Here is a 22,788-nt window from a genome sequence, read left to right as displayed (position 1 = left end):
TGAAGCTGCGATAGATTCAGTCTTGGGAAGAAAGAGAATTTTTTTAAATGCTATTTTACTATTGACTATTCTTTTAAGAGTGTACTGCTTTGCTGCTGGAAAAGCAAACACACCCAATTTCTTTATATTCTCCTACAGCATTCCTTTGCTTTTCTGTTTAAAACACCCAAAGACTGACTGAATATCTCAGGCATTAACTAAATCATCCTATCCTGTTATCATCACCTTGTTGCCAAAATAGCCTCTGCACAATGAGTCATTCATCAGACTCTAAGCGCTGGCATTCAGACTGTTGTTGGGGGAAACTGCTCTCTGCAGCACCACACAGAGATAAAGGGCCACTCAGGCCTTTTAATTATTCCTCACAACCATTTGTCATGCCATATAATACAGTCGTTCTTTATAAAAGTAGGTGATCCCAAAGCAGATGGCTTTGTGGTAGCCAAATTGTTTCTCAAGGAAGGATTAATGGCAGCACTTGGACTTGACTGCATGGTTAGTATCGGTGGTGGGACCTACGCTAATTCATAATAAAAAAATATGAAGTCATACTGTACCTATACATAAGATTGTTATCACCAGGACGGTTAAGTCGCAATAGGGGATGACTTTAACTATTTCTCTTCTTTTTTTGTCTCAGTTGTGTTGTTCACTGTGCACGTGAAGCATGACAGCAGTAATGTGATCACTCATTTGCTTCCACGTCATTGAAGCACTGAGTCACTGTGATGTTCTGCACTGTGTTTCTGACATTTTCAGACAGTGCTGTTGCTGTTACACAATGCATTCATCTATCTGGGCTGGCTCAGTGAGCAAAGATTCCTCTATCTAAATGGATTTTTTTTTAGAAACAGACCAGCCATGGCACCATATAAACTAGGATAAATCCATAGTTGAAAATGCAGCTGTGACTATATAACCTCACGCTACATTGTGCCTATGCATTGTAAAGAGTGTGCCCCACGCATGTTCTGACCTTGCTGTGTGTGAATAGCAGACCGTGATGGCGGCCGACCATACATCACTGTCAGAGCACAGACTGTTCCAGCCACATCCTGGTAATCTATTTGTCCCGGTAAAATATGGTGTAATTTGTTCTGGGTTTCTTGCAAGCCCTGCAGAAAGAGCAAACGATTTGAGCTGCATCTTATGCATATGTGGTATTTTCCCCGGTAGTGGTGGCTGAAAGCATTCAGGCCTTTCTCTCTCTGTCTGTGATTCACTTTGTCCTCTTTTCTTCTGGTGACCGATTGTATAATGAATGTGTTACCGTTATTACACGTACTTAAGGTGTCATTTGCTTCAAAATGTGAAAGCCCGTGATGAGCTGCAATGCGTGACAAGATTCAAATTTATTGTGGTCATTTTCACACGTTTAATGGCATGTAGCTCTGCTGAAAGCTTTCAGTGTGCCGACACACTAGTTCTGACATTAGTCCTCGATATTCTTGGACACTAATAATGACGTCCTTGCTCTCACTCTCGTCATCATGCTGTAGTGTCCGGTTATATAACATTATGTAACTGCTCGATTTGCAGCTTTCCCTCAAAGATGAGGTTCAGCCGACTTATATTAATTTAAAGTCTTAAATTGTTGTGCATCACTTCATTTTGGCTATGAATTGTGAAATTGTGATAGATTTGGCTTATGACAACTGTTATTTGTTTATTTATCATGAACAAAGAGTGTTATGTGAGAGAGTGAGATATAAATCAAAGCCTTGAGAGTTCACAATCAGATCATGAGAGCAAGCGCCACTGTCCTCGTAATGGGTCTTTATGCTGCCGCTGGGTCAGCAGTGCATTAGAGAAACATTTCCTTATGTAACAACCTCCCTACCCCGCAGAAATCGTCAGCATATCTTCAAGAGCTTAATGGCTTAAGAGAGAATGGGAGGGAGGGAGGGAATAAAGTTTAAACAAAGAATTTGAAGTTTTCAGCTGGTTTCTGGGTCAATTCAGAAACAAATAGTTTAGTATTAGTAATAGTAACAGTTCACCAGATGAGTCAGATGAAGTTTCGTAGCCCACAAAACATTTCTGGAGCTTCACAGCTAAAAGGAGTTGCAGCATTCTCCTGAACAACTGATGTAGATGGGGACTTGTTTTAAAACATTAAAAAAATAATCGAAACAAAACATAAAATGGCTCAATACAGCTCGTTCAGTGTAATCCAAGCCTCTAGAAGGCCTAAGATCCAAAATTGTTTTTGAAAAGACATTATTTACACCCAGGACTCATGGTTGTACTAACTTCAGATGGGATGTGGGCTCTAGCTGCTACAGTGAAGATTTGACTTTCAAACGGGTGTAAATAAAGTATTTTTCAAAACTATTTTGGATTTCAGAGCTTCTACAGACTTGGATTATGCTGGACAAGCTGCATGGACCCATTTTATGTTTTGTTTTTTGGTTGTTTCTTTAACATTTTAGTTGTTTAGGTGAATGCTGCAGTGTTGCTTTGCCTTTGAAGCTCCAGAAATGTTTTGTGGTCGACGAAACAGTGAGCAGATTAGTTTAAAAATTACAATTTCATTTGGGTGAACTTTTCCTTACAGCAAAATTGAATCTTTGTTTAAAACCGTGGCTGGAATCAAACAATCAGATGAGCTCAAATGTCCGGGCTGGACACAGATGGACTGTATATCCATCCTCAAGAGTCCCATGTTTGGGAAACAAGCAAATCAATCAGTGTCAATTAGAGCTGCGTTCAAAGTAAACCACATCCTGGGAGTCAGACACTCATTCTGCACTTAACAGCAGGCAATGCAATTACGCTGCAAAACCCTCTAAAGTGCTCCAGGTCTGAGAGGATGAACCGGTGCATATAAAAGGCTCTTACTGTCTTTTATCTACACCACTCTCAGGTACCCTCCCGAGCAGAGACTTTTCCCTTAGCATGAGAGAGGAGCGCTGCTCTGGCAGCCCTCTGTTTCACGTCTTTCATGTTATGATCCGAACCCTGCCAGACACCACAGTTTGGGATGCCATTCTACATAAGTACACTGATCTTCAAAGCCCCTCTGCTGTTCATGCTCTCATTTTGATACCCTCTCTGCAGAGGTGGGGGGCAGTAAGGGCTATAACAGTCCTCATTGATTTCTGGAGGAGAGTCTGTACAGTCACTTCCTCTCCAGCCGTCCTCTGCGAGAGGTGAGAGCGTTGCACTTTACCAGCGTCTGAGGCGTGGGAGCTATAATCACATTTGACTCGCTGTGTGAATTACAGGAGCAGGTTCCTTTTCTTTCTGTCTCCCACATCACGATCATGATGCTATATTTGATACTTCATTTGCATACATGCAACAGAACGATGGTTGCATCAGTGTAAACCTCAAGGAAATGAACATTCAGACAAAGGACGCAGCTTCCAGACGGATTTTGTTGAATTCTTTATTGTATATTTCATCATAATGTAACAAGATGTAATATTGATTGTTTTTATACAAATTATTTAACTGGATCACAATTTGAAAATGTAATTTATGATACTATATACTTTCTTTTCACATGCTATTGCATAGTACAATCCTGACCAATCACCATTCTTTATTTTTCATCAGTCTTTACCTTATTTTTGTTGTCTTTGTCTTCTAGCTGTATTTTTGTGTCGTACACTGAGAGCAATGTAAACCGAATGTTCTTGTATCTGTACACACACTTTGCCAATAAAGCTGATTCTGATTCCGATACTGATGTTTACATTGTTTATTTGTTGCTTGTGTATGTAACATATTTCCTTACCAAAGGAAAGGAGCCGAAAAAAGAAGGAAGGGTCACTGAATCTTTCTGTGGTGCCGACTGTACTGAAGTCAGTGGGAGACGCATACAGAAACAAACTAAAACCCAACATATCTATGTCATATGAATTCAGATGAAGATATATGATTAAAAGGCATAATAAACACAAAATAGGTGAGTGTCCTCAAGCAGAACACTGATGTGTGATTTTAATCTGTTTTTGCTGTGTAAATATATCAAAGAGGGAATTTCAAAGCTGTGTCGTGGCTGTGTGGAAGGACTGGCGGGTTGATTTTTTAAAAATAAAAACTGAATTATTTCCGCAGGGGTTGCTTTATAGTTCTGTTTCATCTTTATTCATTCATGTTTATGTTTTGTTTTTCTCTCAATTTTGAGTCCAAGTGCTAAATGTTGAATGTAAAAAACTTTGTATTGAATATGAATAGTCTCATACTTTGCTCTGTGCTTTTGTGTGTGTGTGTGTGTGTTTTTTCCGATCTCCCAGTCATGATCAGTTTCTGTGGCAACCTGATTTTGAAAATAGCTCCTCTCTAACGGCCCACTGCTGTCGCACGTTGTGCAGGCAGCAGCAGCAGCAGCAGCCCACTCTTGATGCATGACTCATTCATTGCTCATTATCATCCCACTCTCATTTCATCCTACCCAGGCTCCCTCTGCTTGGATATCTGATGGAGATGGTTGTGTGGGGGGCGGGGTGGCTGGCTACTATAAAGCTGGTGTATACGTGCTGTGATTGGCTGGTGGGATCCATTTAATCCGCTGTGACTACTACAGGGTCCGCCCCTGTACTCCTCCCCCCTCACTATGCCCGCCCCGACAGCATCCGTACACAACAGTGTGCTGTCTCTGTTCCAGGGAGAATATCAGCTCTGCGCAGGGAGGAAAGGATTAGTGAAACCACTCTGCTCATCTGCATACACGTTCCCAGAGAAGCACATGAGCACCCAGGGCTGCACCTCTTTTATATAAAACCTGGCACTCCTATCACAGAGGCTCCACTTGATCTACTGTCACTGCTGTGAGAGGATTTAAAGGACCACTGTTTTTTTTTTCTCTTGTGGACTCTATTCAGTGACTTCCAGACTTTTTTTCAACATAATTTAAAATTGCAATTTCTTTTTTGTGATGTCTCTGTCTAATTGTGACAATGCAAGTAATATCATTTGATACAGACTTGCTCTGAGCATCAAAGAGTTTTCCCTTCATTTTTTGGGACTTTTTCCACTGGGTTTGCTCCTTCGTCTGCAGCACCAGAATGCCATCTAGAGAGTCCTACGATGTTCACAAGGAAGAGAAGTCCCTGGTGCAAAAGGCCAAGCGGGAGGCCAATCAGGAGGATATTCTGGCGGCAGCTCTTGGGATGAGGATGGGGCCACAGAAACCTCCAGCCACTTTCTGGCAGCCACTTAAACTGTTCGCCTATTCACAGCTCACCTCACTGGTCCGCAGAGCCACGCTGAAGGAGAACGAGCGGACACCCAGATCTGAGAAAGTCCACAACTTCAAGGTGAGACTCGAATCGACTTAAAGAAACTCTTCTCAGCTGTTTCACCTCCCAAAACGTTGCTTTAATTTCATCATGTGTGGCCAGAGGGCTGCTTCTCATGCCTCCCTTGTGGGAGATGGGAAGAGGAAGAGGAGGAGGGGGGGAGTGAGAGAGAGGGGATGAAAAACAGAGCTGTTTTGGTCTGTCCAGAGAGCCTTTATCAAAAGAAAATCTGTTGGGTGGTCTGTGGAGCACTGCTGTTAGTTTGAACACCAGATGGAGAGATTAGGCCGATGGAGAGGGGAAACAGTGGAGGAGTGTAACCCTGTTTGGCTCAGGCTCACTCTCCCACTTTGGCTGGTTAATGGGATGAAGCGCTGCAGGTGAAATATTACCTTCAAGGCTTTCAAAGTGCTGATGCTTACTGATCTCTTTCTGCTGCTTTGTTCTTTTGTACTGCTGAGTGTTGTGTTGTGCATTTTATTACTGTAGAGTTCATGTGTTGAAAGCTCTGACAACTCAAGGATCTTGTAGAATTTGAGAGTATTTTGGTGTATGAGTGCACAAAACATATGATTCATCCGGGCCATCATTTTCAAACTGTCCAAATGAAGCACTCTGACAGTTAAACACAACATTTAACAAGTTAAACTACAGTTTGACTCCACGTTTTCAGACCACAGCCTCTTTAACGTGTGGAAATTCTGATCCACATGTGCAACAAAAGCCAATTACATGTAAACATGAAGGAAACATGTGAAAATGGAGAATTACACGTGGAGAGGAACATTTTTTCATGTGCCATGTTTTGTTTTCACATGTGGACATTTTAATCCACATTTAAAAAAGACAATCACATATGAATGTATGTAATTCACATGTGAAAGTGTCTAGTTCACATGTGAAACCAGCCAGCCACATGTGAAAATGTGTAGCAACGTTAAATTCTCATGAGAAGAAGCAAATCCCACCTAATTTCATGTGGCTTGTTTTGTTTTCACATTTAGAAATTTTGATCCACATGTGAAAAATAGCCATCACATATGAATTCAAAGGCAAACACGTAAATTGCTTGTGAAAATGTTCCAGTTCACATGTGACATTATTGTCTTTTTGACATATTAAAATTGTATTTCACATGATATGACTCAAATTTCACCTAATTTCCTGTGGCTTGTTTTGTTTCTACATGTGGAAAATTCTAATCCACATGTGAAGCCAATCATATATGAATGTGTGTAATTCACATGTGAAAATAGCAAATCACATATATGAATACAGGATTCTTATGTGAAGAAGCAATATTGTGATATTTGGATTACTTTACTGATTACATTTTGAAAAGGTTATTAGTAACTGTATCGGAATACATTTTTAAAGTAACCCTCCCAACCCGGCTTATATGAATGTATTTAATTCACATGGGAAATTTTCATATTAGTCCAAGTAAATACATCTGTTATCTGCATTTAGATTTTTTCCTTAAACAGGCATGACACTGTTTTTATCACAGACAAAACAAAGAATGAACATATGAGTCTATAACAGCACAAATTGATAAGACACGTGTTCAATTGTAAAAAATATATGTAAACATTAAAATAAATCGAAAGGAACAACATCACTCCAGGTGATGGGATAACAGCATCCCCGCTGTATCTGCCACTGACTTAATGAAACCAGGGAGAGTTGTGACTTCCTCTCTCTCCCAGAGGCCTCTCTGATTGGCTGGGCTGTTGTTACCTGGTGGAGCATGGGGGGCTCTATTTTCCTGCACGAGCAAGGTGGCCTTCTGCTGTTTCCATAGCAAATTTCCCTGACAACTTGCACCTTCACTGTGGTGAAGTGACACATCCTGCTGTGCCAAAGCCTCCCCTGCTCCATGTCACCGCTGCACCCACCCCAGTATTGTCAGTTTGAGGGTCTGTTTGAACAACAATCCTCCTCCACCCACAGATAATCCTCCTCCTCTGCCTCATTCAGGATGGCAGCCCCTACAGCCCGGCTGGTAAAAGAAGGAGATGGGGTGTCTATGGAGTGAAACTTCCCGCTGTTCCCTCTATGTCCTGCCATTGCACCTCATCACTAATATGTGTCACTGTCTTCCTCTCTGTCGTAGGTCCACACCTTCCGAGGGCCTCACTGGTGTGAACACTGTGCCAGCTTCATGTGGGGACTGATGGCTCAGGGGGTCAAATGTGCAGGTACCGTACATCTTGTTCTCATTACGTCTTAGTCAGCCTTACATAAACTGCTCTATCACTTCACAGAATCCTCTCGTTATGTTCATGCTGTACAAAGTGAGCATTACTGTATATGGGTTACTTGGTTTTTAGTACATCTGGGGCTGGATTATCGAGTTTTAATCTAAAGTCCCAACAGTGGTTTATGGATTAGGGGTTGTATAATAGATTGGATCGAGGGCTGTATATCTATGATGTAACGGATACTTTAGACTTTACACTATGTTAAACCTTGTTTTTGACCTACTTTCTTCTCACTGAATGGGGGAATCAGTTCAAACGAGCAGAAGAATGCTTTTCAGACCCAATCATGATGACAGATTATGAATACAATCCAAAGATATTTATTTTTTTATTCTTTTTTTAAATGAATAAATCGCTCAGGGCTTGGTCGTTCCTCACTTCCTGTTGACATCATTACAGTAACAAAGGCTATCTGTGTTTCTACTTATTCCTATATGATAAACATTTGCTGCATTATAACCAAGTAAACATACAACAATGGGCTCACTTCACGCAGCAGACAAATATCATGTCTGAAGGGGCACTATGTAGTTTTGTATTTACAATATTGATGAGGTAATAAGACAAACTCTGAAATATTTATTTTTTCCCACAACTGAATAAATAAGATGTTTGTAGAGGAAAATAAGGTCCCCAAAACACTCAGCTAGAAAGGTGGCAGGGTCCGCCAAAAATAACTTGTTGTCCTTTAAGGTCAGTTTGTTTACTCAATTTATTCAGTCATGAAAACAAAGAGTTTGTTTATTTAGTTTGTTTAGGCATAAAAAAAAATCCATCAATGAAGCTCTTTCTCTTCTGGTAAGAATTGCTTGCCAAAAACTACATAGTGCACCTTTAATAAAATCTAAAAGTATTTATTTTATTGTTCTCTTTTTGGAGATAACGACCAGAATTGTTTTGCTCAGGGCTTGGTTGTTCTTCATTTCCTGTTGACATCATTACAGTAACAAAGGCTATCTGTGTTTCCACTCCCATGATTTTATTGGATAAACATTTGCTGCATCATAACCTAGTAAACACACAACAGTAGGCTCACTACTGCAGCTGACAGATATCATATTTAAAGCTCAATTCTTAGTATTTTTCTCAGTTGATTTTGTTTCTAGCATGAACATTTTTTCAAGATATTCACCTGCAATCTGTAATCATTTTCAGTCCTTTATGAATATTAATTTACTGTGTGTGAGAGCTGTAACACACTCACATTCAGACCTGTTATTGAGGTAAATGTTTCTGTTATTTTTGCCCCTTTGCTTGTCAAATACCGAGATTTCTATTTCACTGCAACTGTTGTTAGGTTTCGTTTCACATCCCAGAGTAGTGCCATAATATAGTCTGATGTGTCTCTTTGATATTTTATTGATGCAACAAAGTATGTCACACAAATCTGTGGGAGCTCGCACGTAAATTATTAATGTCTTGATTTGGAAAAGCTGACAACAATCTAAAGGAAAGCGCACAAGTTTATCGCCATTCCTTCAGACTCGACCACAGCCACCAGAATCTAGGGCAGCAAAGTCTCACATGATGCTCGAATTTGCATACCAAAAAAAATGTTCTCCCACCCCCTTTTTTTTCTTTTTCTATGTGTGAACTGGTTTTGGCTGAGTGCCAGGAAGCCAGCCCCTTGCTTGTGCTTGTTGTGCCACATTTCCTCATCAGAGTACGCCCCCCCAGCCTCATCCCATCATGCCCATGAAGGAAAACAAAGCTGGCATGTCTCTTTAATGAGGAGCAGAGCTTGGAGCGTGGGGAAGGAGCTCCCTTTTCCACACACATTAAAATTCAGCGGCTTCAACCAAAGAGCTGGGTCAAGCAGCTCAACCCCTATTTAGCTTAAATAGTTGGTAGAAAAACCAAAGAATCTGACAAATACAAGTGGTGTTTTTTGAGTTTTAGCTCTTTTAGAAAGGGACCGGTTTCATCTGGTCATAACTCTGCTTTTGGTGCTGGTAGACACGCTGATAATGTGCTGATTAGAAATTAGCATCCAGCCTCCATTAAACCTCTTCTCAGAGCCCTTTAGCCACCACTGAGCTGCAGCCTCCCCACCATAGCAACAGAGACAGAGCTGACGGTGCAGTAAAGCAGCACCTCCTGTCTCCTGGTGTCCCTCGGGCCCCTGCCTCAGCCTTTACCCGCCCCACCTATAGGAGTCAGGGCCATCAGTGTGCTAACATGGACAACAGGAGCTGTGCAGATTTGTGTCTGATGACAGGCCCTCCTCTTTTATACTGCCTGTCTCATATCCTTAAGAGAATCATCTCTTAAGGTAATTACATTTCTGCACCAATGCTTATAAATGCAGGCTGGGTGAATTTCTCCAGGGACCCATATTAATCTAAATATTGTCTGAGGTCCTGCAGAAGCGTCGATTCTTAGCTTTCAGAGGGTTATTGTATTCAAAATTAAAAAGTAATTCTTCAGAGGGATCATACGGTTATTTTTTTATGTTTTTGGAATCAAAAAGCACGCGGCATTTGCCAAAAAAAAAACCCTTTCAGAACTTGGAGACGGCTCAAAAGATCTAAGAGCTTGAAGAGCTGCCCCATTTTAGTCTGGGAAACTAGGTCTAGTGTAGCCCGCAGCGCCTCAATCGCTGCTTCCACAGCCATTGTGTGAGAGCTTGGATTTGGAGAAGAATAGAGCGCGCAGCAGCAGCGCTGGCTATCCCTCCTCCAGGCCACAGCGTTTCCAGTGTTCCTCTTATTCCCTCCATGCGTCTCTGTTACAAAGCAGAGCTGCAGTCTCTCTCTCTGCAGCTGCTCTCCACGGGCTCCTCTGCTCCCGACAAGGTGAATCCTGCCCTAAACAGCTGTGCCTCAGGCCCACATCCTGAACGCTATGTGGGATACTTACACTGACATCATGACTAATATGCTATTTGGACCCCCATTGAGGCTACAGGATATTAGAAAAAACATCAAAAAGAGAATTTCCTCACATTTACCAAGAATCAACTACAACCCACCCGCGCTGTGAAGTCTTTTCATACAAGTATTTAGAAAGATACAAACATTTCATAGATTAATGTCCTGTCTTGTGGTTTATTGCTGTTTTTTTTTTTTAATTAATAAATGGGCCTTTAGAGGTGACTTTGGATTTATCCAATGCTCAAGGTGACTCCAATGCCATGTGTGGTAGAGAGGGAGAGAGGGAGAGAGGAGCTCTCCAGTGGTCTCGTGACATTTAGGGGGTAAATATTGATCAAGGGAATTAACACTGTTCTGCAAGCCAAAACACACACATGAAACCAGCCAACCAAAGCCAAATGGACATGATGTTGATGTGAATTTACATAAAAAACCTCAGAATAACTGAAATACAAGAAATAATTCAGTCTTTGTTTTCTGGTTGATAAATTTTACAGCGCAAATAAAAACTAAACCTGCTGTATGTCTCTCTCTCTCTCTCTCTCTCTCTCTCTCTCTCTCTCTGTAGATTGTGGTCTGAACGTCCACAAACAGTGCTCGTCTCTGGTACCCAACGACTGCAAGCCAGACATGAGACACATCCGTAAAGTCTACAGCTGTGACCTCACGACCCTGGTGAACGCTTATAATACAGCGCGACCCATGGTGGTGGACATGTGCATACGAGAGATCGAGTCAAGAGGTCAGTTGGAAATGTGATAAATGCAGTTTAGTTTCCATACTAATTGATTTAATCTAAAGCCCTAACAGCTATAAAACTAGACTGATGCTGACATAATTTGCTGTAAAGATGCTTTCAGCTGAAGGATTTTAATTGAAATGCTGCAAACTGAAGAGGACGAATTATGGAAGCAAAGAGCGACCAAAATGTATAATTGTTTTTAATTGTTTTTTGTTAAATTGTTTGGTATATCAATCTATTTTTAACAATCCAGAGGGTCATTTAATAATTAATTTAATAATCTATGTTGCTCCGAATGTTCCAGTTTTAATTATTATCTTACATTTGTGGCCTGAATTTATTTAATCAATCCAATTACAGGAACTTGATTTTTTTTACCCAACTTAAATGTTATTTCCAAAGATGAGCTACTTGGATAATCGGCACTTGAATCTTGCCGTGAAACCTAAAAAAATAAGGATTAATATCAAGGTTAGAAATTGCGTAAACAACCCTCTGGAAATGTCAATAAGGGAGAATCGAACCCACATTTAGATGGATTGTTTTCACTTTTCAAATTAAGTGTTTCAAAGCACTAAATACTTAATATTCAGTAATGATTACATTTCATGAATAGATACATTTCCAAATCCTTAATGCTTGCTTTGCTTCCATAAAGACATTTATTAATTATTTAGGACAACTCATGTCCTGTCACATCATGACAGTTATTCTGAAATGATGTATTATTAAGTATATTTAGAAAATGCAGTAACTTAAAATTTTATGACATTAACAAAATTAATTTTTAACATTTTTAGTCGATATCCCTTTAAAATGTCATTTGAAATTGAGTTCATGGATCCTCTTCTGTATTTCTGATGCTTGTTGTTAAACAGCTTTCCTTTTAATTTTATGGAAAGCTATCAACAACCAATTCTCTTCAGTCTGAAGTGTTAAAAGTCTGATTACATTACTAACTGAGTTAATGTTTTTTGGGCGGGGGGATGACTGAGAGGAGTGATGAGTGTGCTGGTAATTGTAAACGTGTAATGAGGAATACATTACTTCGTTTCCTGCTGCCTTACTTGATTGCATTTCAGTTAAATCATTCAGCTATGTAGGAAACTCATTGCTCCCTCTTTGTCTGCCCTCTAATATATGTCTGAAGCTAAGTTTGATTTATGTCTTTATTATTTTGCCCAGTGATGCAGAAAACTATTCGCATCTGCCCATGTTGTTCCATTGTGTGACATTGTGGACATTTTATCCTTAATTTCTTATGCATATTTAAGAGTGCTTAATGGCATTTCCTAAATTACCCAAGGCGAACCATGCAGGTGAATTTTTCTACATTACCGATGACAGCCTTGACAGTGTCTGAAAGGATGTTTATTTCATGTTTGTTCCTCAAGGACTCAAGTCTGAGGGCCTCTACAGAATATCTGGATTCAGTGATTCAGTGGAAGAAGTCAAGATGGCGTTTGACAAAGGTGTGTGTTTCTTTGGTTTAACTGTGTTCTAGCTTTCTGTCAGCTAACAAAATGACTATTGACATTGCAGGCTTACATACGTTTACATAAGACCCCTAGAACATTTCAGATTAATGAGAAAGTGACACATTTGTGAAGGATTACTGTCCATCTGGGAGCGCAGATCCTGACATGTCCCTCACACGCAGGGTTTCACAGTGTGGACAGACAGGGGGGGACCTCAGGGGATACAAACCATGGATGTACTCTCACTGCCTTAAACATAGCCTTAAAAAAAGACTCCTCCACTGTGTTGGGATTCAGTAGTAGACTTAGTGAGAATGAGCCTGTCTTGGCCCAGTGCAGTGTGAATTTTAACTATAAGAAAAAGCCTGCAGTGGTGGGCTAAACTCTTAGCTAGATCCGCATGTGGGAGATCATCCATGACAGAGTGTCATTCCAGCTCACAGCACTGTGATGTTCAGTCTGCCAGCACAAGTAGGCCATGGCCTCTCTGGAAAGCATGCATAACTGAAGGAAAGTCAGAATAAAACAGGCCAGGCGGATGATAGCAGCTACTTTGCGAAATACAGAGCGGGAGAAGTAACACCATCTCTTTATTCCTCAGTTCACACGGTGATGTGCAAGTGCTGATGTCTGCCATTTCTACAGTGTGAAAACTCTCCTTCTCGTCTTCTTCTTGTCTCTCTTATTCCATCACACATCCTCACAGATGGCGAGAAGACAGACATCTCAGGGAATGCCTATGAAGACATCAATATCATTACGGGTGCACTGAAACTGTACCTAAGGGATTTGCCTGTTCCCATCATCTCATACGATGCTTACCCAAGGTTCATCGAGGCTGCAAGTAAGTCACAGCTAGACAAATTAGTCACAAACACACCTGTTTCAGTTCCATTTTGCTGGAGTCAGCATCCGCTACTGAGCTCCATGTGGTAACACTTTACAATTCAGAGCACAAAAATGTGAGTAGTTACCAAGGAACAAGTGAAGAGCGATGTAATAATTAATGACTCCTTGATGAACAGTTCACAGATACTTAAAAACTAGTCAAGAACAAACCTGGAGATGCTCTATTAATGAATCATTAGGTACGATGGCCATGATTGTCAAAATACAACAACGTTTCAGAAAAGGTAACGACGTTTCAGAAAACACAACAACTTTTCAGATCACAGAAGAGTTGGGACAGCACTTTGTGCTTGTGATTGGACAGAACCCAAGTACCTCGCGGCAGTTCAATGTCATGAGTTCAGAAAAGTTGTGTTTTCTGAAGTATTGTTGTGTTTTGAACCTCAGGGCCACCGTAATTAGGTGATGATTAGTTCATAAGTAACTGTGAATCAAAATAACAACTACTTTCTTCCTGATTAATTGTTAAACTAGCAACAATTCATTCATTACTCATTACTTAATCATTAGTTACTCTTTTTGAGCCTGCGGCCATCCAAAGTGATACATCACACTGAGTATATTAGGTGTACTACCTGATTACCACATGGTTGCCTTACCATTACTTTATATTAATCATGAAGTTACCCTTTATGTCTTTTGCTTCATGTGGTCACTTTGGTTGATTTGAAAAAATATTTTCTGGGGGCACGTAAGAGTTGTCAGCTGTAGTATATTGGCCTAAAGAGGGACCACCTGCATTTAATGGAATCCAGTTACCAATAACCTCCAACAAATGCTAATGGTTGGGTGGCTGGGCTCATAAATATAAATATGTATACATTCTTGAGTCTGTAGTTTGTGAGGTTGTTATTGTGTCTGTTACTGTTAAACTAATGTTAAGGTTGTTATTGGGGGATAGAGGAAGACATTCCTTGCTAATTTTCCTCTGTTATAGTTAAAACAGAACAATACAAATGCAGCCTGATGCAGCTTGAATGGCTAATGACTTTCACTGGCCCTATGTCCAATAAGTCCTCAATTGAATTGTAAACATATCATTTGAAAACCCAAACAATACAGTCTAGAACACATTCACAATGTTTCTTGCCATCTCAAGCAACCTCGAACATCCTCTCAGAGACAAATGGCTTTTATTGCCCCACAGGAAACGCTGATTGTGTCCTCTGAGGTCAGAGAGTGTATTGTGGTCACTCTAACAGCAGCACTCCTCTCTCTTTCTGTTCAGAGCTCACAGACCCAGAGAAGAAGCTGGAAGCTTTCCGCGAGGCTCTCGCTCTGCTGCCGCCATCACACAGTGAAACTCTGAGTTACCTAATGGCGCACTTAAAAAGGTGAGTCGAACTCTGCATGAGTTAAATTATCAGGAGGGGTTTCAGAAAAGGGGAACTTTTAGTGATTCATGTTATCTTTCCAGAGAGAACGTCATCGTAACTCCCACCTTCACTTCACTCAGCGGCAGAATAGAGAACTGTAGAGAAATAAGATGTTTGAGGATCATGTTCAGGCCCACTTCCCACCCTAGTAATTTTCATACAGTCCCTAAATTTCTGTTTTTGTCCAAAGTCAGTCTATTTTTCTAACTTTACTGTATATTTTCAGGGTGACACAGAATGAGAAATTCAACCTGATGAACGCAGAGAACCTGGCCATCGTTTTCGGGCCCACCCTCATGCGCGCACCGGACCTGGATGCCGTAACAGCACTCAATGACATCCGCTACCAGAGACAGGTGGTGGAGGTGCTCATTAAAAATGAGGATGTGCTCTTCTAAACACAGATCAGGACTTTTATAGAACAGCTATCTAATCATTATTTGTGTAAAGACTTGAATGATTGTTTGTATTACAATGACTGATACATTTTGTATGGACTAGTACTGACCTAACCTCTATCCTCCCCTGTTTCGGGTGTGGATGGTGAAACTTTACTCCATGTCTCCCCATTTTTGTCGGGGGATTTCCAGAAGCTGACAGACCAGCATGCATGGTGCGAGGTCTTTGTTGCTTTGTAGTCGTAACCCAGCATGTGTTCAGATCGTGTAGCGCTGTGATTTTGCTTTTGTCTGTACTGTGCTAGTAATAGTCCACATTCCCAGCTGCTTGCTGCGCAGTTTTTTTTTTCTGTGAAACATTGTATAGCTGGATGTAAAAATAAGCTACTGATTTTTCTGGGGTAATTTTTATGATGCTGTATTTTTTTATCTCCTCAACTGTTTTTATGTAACCTGACGTAGTTGAATGAGCCTTTCCTGTTAATGCGTACACACTGGTGCATTTGCCTGACCTTAACATTTTTATTGTGTTACAAACAGCATTATTTGTGGATTTAATTTTTTATTGTAATGTTTTTGTACAAAAATTGTGCATGATCAGTTTAATTTATTAAACCTTACTCTGAGAAATTAAGTGCTTAATGAGTCATCTGAATTGCCATAATAAATAATTACATCAAATTGTGCGTTAAAGCTGCATTGACATTTTTTTTGGGTCACTTGGGGGCAGCAGAAACAAGCTGTACACACAGCATGTTCGCAAACATCTGCTATTTTATAGATTTTGCAGATACGGAGCAACATTGTCTTTCATTTTGAGCATCAACTGTGTAAAATATGGACGGGTCTTTCGGGTCTGAAAAGTGAAGCCAACGTGGAAGTGCATTCTTTCTAACAGACAGCTGAAAATGACCCTTCTTCTCACCTGATTTATTACCTCAGTAAACAGTTTCTTAATGAGTTAAAGGTGCAACATGCAAGAATTGGCTGCCTGTCAAATTCATACTCAAAACAAGTAGGGGGCAGTATATCACCAGCACAACCACCTACTGGTGCTAACTGTAGCTGTCATTAGCTAGTTAGCTCAGTTAGCCATGCAGCTGGTGGATTGGACTGGGAGCTCAGGGACCAGAGGAGTGTTTGTGTTTACACTGAAGCACAGGAGCTTTAGACATGCTAATCATAACATCAAAACTGCTTTTTCTTCACATTCTTAATAATCTTTGTTATTTTTTTTTACATTTTCAACAAAAGTTCTTGCATATTACCCCTTTAATGGTCTCAATCACTAATTTCAGGTTTTCTTCAATACCACATGATGCTCATTTAATGAATTATGGTAAACTAGATAATAAAGCTGGGTATGCTTCAGGCCGTAGCTACCTTGTGATTGACAAGTCGGTACCACAGCAACCGTCAGTCAGGATAGAGGCATAGCCATACATAAGCTCCCCAGCTCCACCCTCTTGTCTGGCTCCAGAATACTAAGATGATAATGCCAAACTCAAGGGTTCACAACAGTAGTCCATAAACCAATGGATGTGTCACAGTTGATGAACACTTGATTTGGACTCATATCTCTGGTCACCTGGTGATTGTAAGTCAAATATTCACCCTGTTTCTGCTTTTGGTCTCCGAGGGGAAATATATGGCTCTTAAGCAGCTAAATGCTCCACCATGTTTAGCAGCAAGTCTGTGACTGTGCCAATTTGTGTGGGGGAGGTTGTGGTTATATCAGAGCTTTTTCTTGTAAACAGCTTCCTGCTGCATCTGGAAACAACACAAAGAGAGCAGCGAGAGGTAACCAAACAACAAAAAAAACTGCTAAAGAACCCTTAAAAGCTCTGTTAGCTTATGAACCACAGAGTAGGGTAATAATTATCTGTGATTTCATTACTACAAGCAGCCCCCTCACAGTTAAAATAGTCATTAAATCAATTGGTAATATAGAAAATAGTTATTATGGAAGCTTTATTTTAGCTCTTGAGTGTCAAAATGTTGTGATTTTTCTTCTGGCTGGTAATATTTTATATTCCTTTTATTTTTGTACATTTTTTTTGTGCCAAACTATTAAAATACCTCAGTACTATGGCTGACATGTTCCATCATTACCATGAACATGGACAATGTAGATTATTTGGGTCAGTCCCACTTACAGTATCCTGCCGCCATGAATACTATCTAGAGCACCAAATGTGTATTAATCCACCACTGACAATAGTCCCCAACAGCTGCACTAGTTTCTCTTGCTTGAGGAACGTTTGCTACAAACTACATTGCGCACCTCTTTTAAGAAATAATTCTGTCTGTAAAAGTTACGTACATATTTGTGCATGTCTTTGCCTTAGGTAGCAACTAATAGGCCCGGGGCTGTGTGCCATATACACGGTAAGGACGTCAGAAACTATTAAATCAGTCAAGCCAAATCAAATCACTTGTACGTACACAATCATACACAGTACAACATATAGTAAAATTCTCTCTTCACCCATCCTAAGTATTAGGAGCAGTTGGCATCCACTTTGCAGCACCCGAGGACTGTTTTTGATGGTGGGAGAAACCAGAGTACCCGGAGGAAACCCACTTAAACACAGGGAGTACATGCATGCTTGTCACAGAAAGACCCTGCTCCAGCCAGGAATCGACCAGGACCTTTGCAGTCATTTTATGGGATTTAAAATACATATAATATATATGAAATGCTGCTTAAAAAAATTAGCATGCATAATATATTGCTCATGGCTGCAAGATGAGCCTGGCAGATAGGACTGATGGTCCTCTATTCTGAGTATACAAAATGACATGTCGTGCCTAAAAGCCAGCCGTCACGTGACTTTCCATAAAGCCCTCTAACTACCCATCAGTCACACTGATTCACTGTGAGATTAAAACCAAACACACAGTACCTAAGGCAACACCACCCTTGCACCAGGGAGACTGTTAATTACTGGATATATGTGCAAACAATGTCACATTAAATTTATGCATTTTTAGGTTTAATTACCCACAGGTTATGTCTTTCCAAGCAATTTATTTGAACTAGCCATGCACAGCCATCGGTTGCTCATTACATGATCACTGTTTCACACTGCTTAGGCTCAGGGAAACAAAATGTTGTTTTGTTTTTTTCTCAGATTGTAAACACGTGAGCTTTTATGTGGAATTATTGTTGACAGACATAAAATTTGATGCAGCTGCAGTGCTTTTGACCCTGGAGCTTCACATTCAGCCCTTCCCAGCGTGTAGGTTTTTGTGCTTTAAATTTCTCCACAAAGCATCTGAGAGGCAATCACTGCTTGACATTTAATGGCTTGGGTTTCGTGACCACATCACATTGAGTTAACGTAAGCCAAATTCAGACTTGTCTCCGGCGATTGTGTGGCAAAATTGGATTTTCATCCAACCGTTTAGCCTCCCCCGCCATCATCAGCCATTTTAAATGTATCATACCTTCATCTACATTAGGCATTGACTGTGAAAGGAGGTAAACCACACCAATAAAGCTATCGAGCTCTCTATCTCTCGGTCAGATGCTGTGATAACACCATGCTGGAGTAATGTCTGCAGATGTATTGTGTGGTGCATGTGCCTCATTCACAGTAATGAGACTAAATTTGAAAGGCTGTGATCCATGAGATAGCTGACCTTTCTCTGTTGACTGGGTGATGATGCTTTCCTCCCTGCAAACAGCTGACCTGAATACATTTTCAAGCATTGGAAATATAAAGAAATATTCAGTTCACCCATGTGAAGTATGTGAAATGGAAATGTTCATCCTGTTTAATTTCCTACTGTTTGTTTCCCACAAAAAAGAAAGTATTAGAAAAGCATATTAAAGGGTGAATTTGATCATGAATGAATACTGCTTTGGAGATTTAAAGGAGGCATATTATGCTTTTCCTTTTTTTTCCTTTCCTTCAGGGTTTTATATAGGTTCTTGTGCATAAAAGATTTTGAGAGTTAAAATGGTCAGTCAGCAACAACAGAAGCTCCTCTTTCCTACAGAAAACACTGCTCCTGAAATGCCTCGTCAATATACCTGCCTTTAATTCTGTGACTTTGTGACATCACACTACGTCATCATGTCATACATTTGCACAATTTATGACTAAAGGCTAGTTTGGCACATAAAAATTTACTCTCTGTTGTTGTTAGCGGTGCTGGCTCAGGCGTGTGTGAGCTGACCGATCAGAGGAGACTGGGCATTCAGGAGGTCTAAAGAGACAGGAGCTAAAACAGAGCGTTTCAGACAGAGGGGGGAAACAGCGCTGCAGCACTGGGCAGTGTCAGAAAACTGATGTGGTTTTTGAGCATTAAAGCATGTAAACATATTCTAGTAGTAACCCAAAATAAAATGATGAATCTGAAAATGAGTGCAATCTGTATCCTTAAAGGATTATTATTTGTTACGTACAATTCTTGATTGGTGTTTCTCCACTTTAGTTTTAATTATACACTAGGTGATTTACCAATGATTTTGTCAATTGTTCAATATTCATTATAGGATTATATTAAGATATTAAAGGTGTGGAATAATGAAAATATAGATGTTTCTCTTTGCAGCAATTCTTTTCTATATTTATGTTGGAACATCATGTAAAGTAAAATATATCAACGCACATCATAATCTCTTCTACCTCTAATCCTAATCTTCGTCGAGGCAGAAACACCCAGTATGTTGTCCAGTTTTTATCCACCCCCTGCAGATATTACATCAACACTTTCATTCAGATTCAATGAACATTTAATCACTTACAGAGCAGATATAAACACACAGCTTGTTGTCCTTTAGGGAATGGAATCAAGCTCTGTAATTAACATTGGACAGAGCTTCAAAAGTGTCCTCCCAGGACTACAGGACGACTGAGCAGATACAATGCTGGCTTGTCTGGTCTTACATGATGGGCTTGGAGAAAAGCAAAGCGTTGCTCACATGGTGTGAACTCAGGTGGCCTGAGTGATAGGAGGGAGCGATGGGGGTTGGTTGGGACAAATCTCTTTTAATTCAGACATTGCCAAAATGGTCATTTGTCCCTAAGTGAGATGAATGAGGTCTGTGGTTGAGTGACTGGCTGATTGAACGGACTGGGGATGTGAGGAAATTGAGTTGCCCGACCCATCACAGGCCTCGACAGGGTGGGCTAGTGTAGAATAAAAGAGGGAGATATGGGTGTAACACCTGGCCTTCAGGAAACACAACATCTGAATTATCTAAGAGTACAAAATTATTTATTTTAAGGTGGAACTGGACATGAGAGAAATTGTGAGAATACTTTCAAAATGAATTAAATATCATCCACATTGAACAACTACTAACTGCATCGCTAAGATTTCAGCCTTTAATATGTTTACACGTATTTAAGACTCAAGATTATTATAATTGTCAGTATGCAACTCACGATTGTGTAATGACAGTTCACTTGCAGTTCCCTAAGATAAATACACAAACAGAAAAAAAAATACACAAACCAATGAGCAAATAGTAATCAAGTCATAAGAATAAACTATTAATGAAGGATTGTTGAGGACGAGTTCAGTAGTCTCACAGCCCGAGGAAAGAAGCTGCTCCATAATCTGCTGGTACAACGACTGCAAGGTGAACAGACTGTGACTGTAGCCTTTTAGTATCCTATGGTTTATGAAATAATGCAATATAGTTTTATGCAGATATGAGTGTTTTATAAATGTATTTGTCAACAACTCCCGCTGTGGGCATCCATAAGGGGAGACAGATAATGAATGACAATAAGGTAAAACACAAGGTAATAATGTAATGTGTTATTACTGTGATCATATTAAATACATCTTTATAGGAGAAGTTATAATAATAATTGCCAAATGCTGAACATTAATAAACACATGTCCTTTTATCTACTTACAACTACACATTACTGTTGGTTATAAATCATTTATTAAATGTTAGCATAGGTCTACTGCTCATAAATGCTAAATGGGGCTTAAAGTATTGATTTTCTATATAAGCATTTTAATCAATTGTTTATTGCATTTTTAAACAAACACAGTGAACAAAAAGAAAAAAAACTAATAAATAATCCAAAATATGACAGAAACCATATTTTACATAGCATCATTCAAAATTAAACTCAAAACAAAGGCAAACAAAACACACGTTCCCTCTCGCTGATATATTTTATCTTATCTCATATTATCTAGATAACCATTTGCCGTCAGTAAAGCTCCACTTGAGGTTAATTAAAGTTATTTAATCCCTTTTTGCCTCAGGTCTAATTTCAAGGTTTAGAGATTAACATTCAAGCTAACTGTTCATTGATATATCACAGATGAACATATACAAACATTTACTTACAGTAGACGTATTTCATTCAGTATATTCTGAGAAAATATACCTCTACCAAACAAGTGATTTTCTGGGGTTTTATTGCTTTTAATCTTGCACAGGAATGCTCATTGTGCAGTATCTCAAGTGCAATATATACTAAACAGCTACAACATTCATTATAAAATAAATTCTTACGCAATATGGACAATTCACAATTCTGCGTAATCTTGACCTCGTGCAAATGTTGCCCTATCATACGCTCCTCAAACTAACAGAGGTTTTTACTGAACTAGTCTCACAAGACGGTTCATTCAGTAGCTGCTTCTGGAGCTCTTGACATTTGTAGATGATTGCGTGTCCATTTCTTTTTCTGTCTTAAAGTGTTCAGTAAAAAGTCATGTAAACATCTACAGTGCCAGTACAGAGTTTATTTTTTATAGCAACTTTCATACAGGTTAGTCCAATTCAAGGTGCTTTACAGATGACTGGCAAGTTGATAATAAGACAGTTCAAAAGATTTCTTGTTGATGCAATATAATTCACAAGAAGATATAGGATACATGGATAGTGTTAAAACACACAAAAACACAGTACAATACAACAGTTAACATTGAACTAGGAAGTTGAGTTTGGCTAATATTAGTGACATGACATGTGAGATTACCTGAGGCATGTCTACTGAGTAGGGGGGATAATACCGAACTAGAATGGCACTCAGTAGAGTGCAAACCTCCGCCAAGGCCCAACAGTCACCTGTAATTCAATCAAGATTAATGCAATATCTTATTTGTTATCTTATAGCGGTTGAAAAAAATGACTTTCACTTAAAGACGGCTATTTTTTTCATCTAGATCCATGCATTGTTCCCAGAGAATGTAACAAAAATGCTGAAAAACGCTCTATCATTCTAACCTTAGGCAGAGATCTAATATAATAATTATAATATGATAATAATAATGCATAAACAGTAAAAGGACAATTTTCACATAATAACATAATAAAGAAAAATAATTAAAATAATGAAACAGCTACTAAAATGAATGTTTTGTGAATAACTGTTCCCAAGGTCAGAAACTGACTTGATAAAGTATAAATAATTTGAGCTCTATGTGACAGTTAAGGTTCCAGTCACTATGCCTCCAATTGATCATGTGCCCTGGCTACTTGGCCAAAGGGATGTCCCTTTGGCTGACTGGCA

At 39.7% G+C, this 22,788-nt stretch overlaps 1 protein-coding gene across 1 annotated transcript; it reads left to right on the top strand.

The window, feature by feature from the left end:
• Positions 1-4,574: 4,574 nt before the first annotated feature.
• Positions 4,575-15,923, top strand: chn1 (chimerin 1). The gene is made up of 7 exons (XM_084361803.1): positions 4,575-5,267; positions 7,366-7,450; positions 10,955-11,128; positions 12,523-12,600; positions 13,313-13,450; positions 14,744-14,849; positions 15,118-15,923. Exons 1-7 carry the CDS (start codon positions 5,016-5,018, stop codon positions 15,287-15,289), a joined length of 1,005 nt encoding a protein of 334 aa, XP_084217929.1. The 5' UTR covers positions 4,575-5,015; the 3' UTR covers positions 15,290-15,923.
• The last annotated feature ends 6,865 nt before the right edge of the window (positions 15,924-22,788 follow it).

The sequence above is a fragment of the Pagrus pagrus genome, assembly GCF_965226575.1.
Source record: "Pagrus pagrus genome assembly, chromosome: 9".
NCBI lineage: Eukaryota > Metazoa > Chordata > Actinopteri > Spariformes > Sparidae > Pagrus > Pagrus pagrus.
The sequence above is the reverse complement of the archived record's forward strand: the minus strand, read 5'-3'. Positions and strand labels throughout refer to the sequence as shown.

What these genes read in the sequence shown, in the direction of transcription:
- chn1 (XM_084361803.1), top strand. Translation starts at nt 5,016, where the DNA reads ATGCCATCTAGAGAGTCCTACGATGTTCACAAGGAAGAGAAGTCCCTG. An exon ending in AGAAAGTCCACAACTTCAAG is followed by an intron (nt 5,268 to 7,365) that starts GTGAGACTCGAA and finishes TCTCTGTCGTAG; the next exon opens with GTCCACACCTTCCGAGGGCC. An exon ending in CTAATGGCGCACTTAAAAAG is followed by an intron (nt 14,850 to 15,117) that starts GTGAGTCGAACT and finishes GTATATTTTCAG; the next exon opens with GGTGACACAGAATGAGAAAT.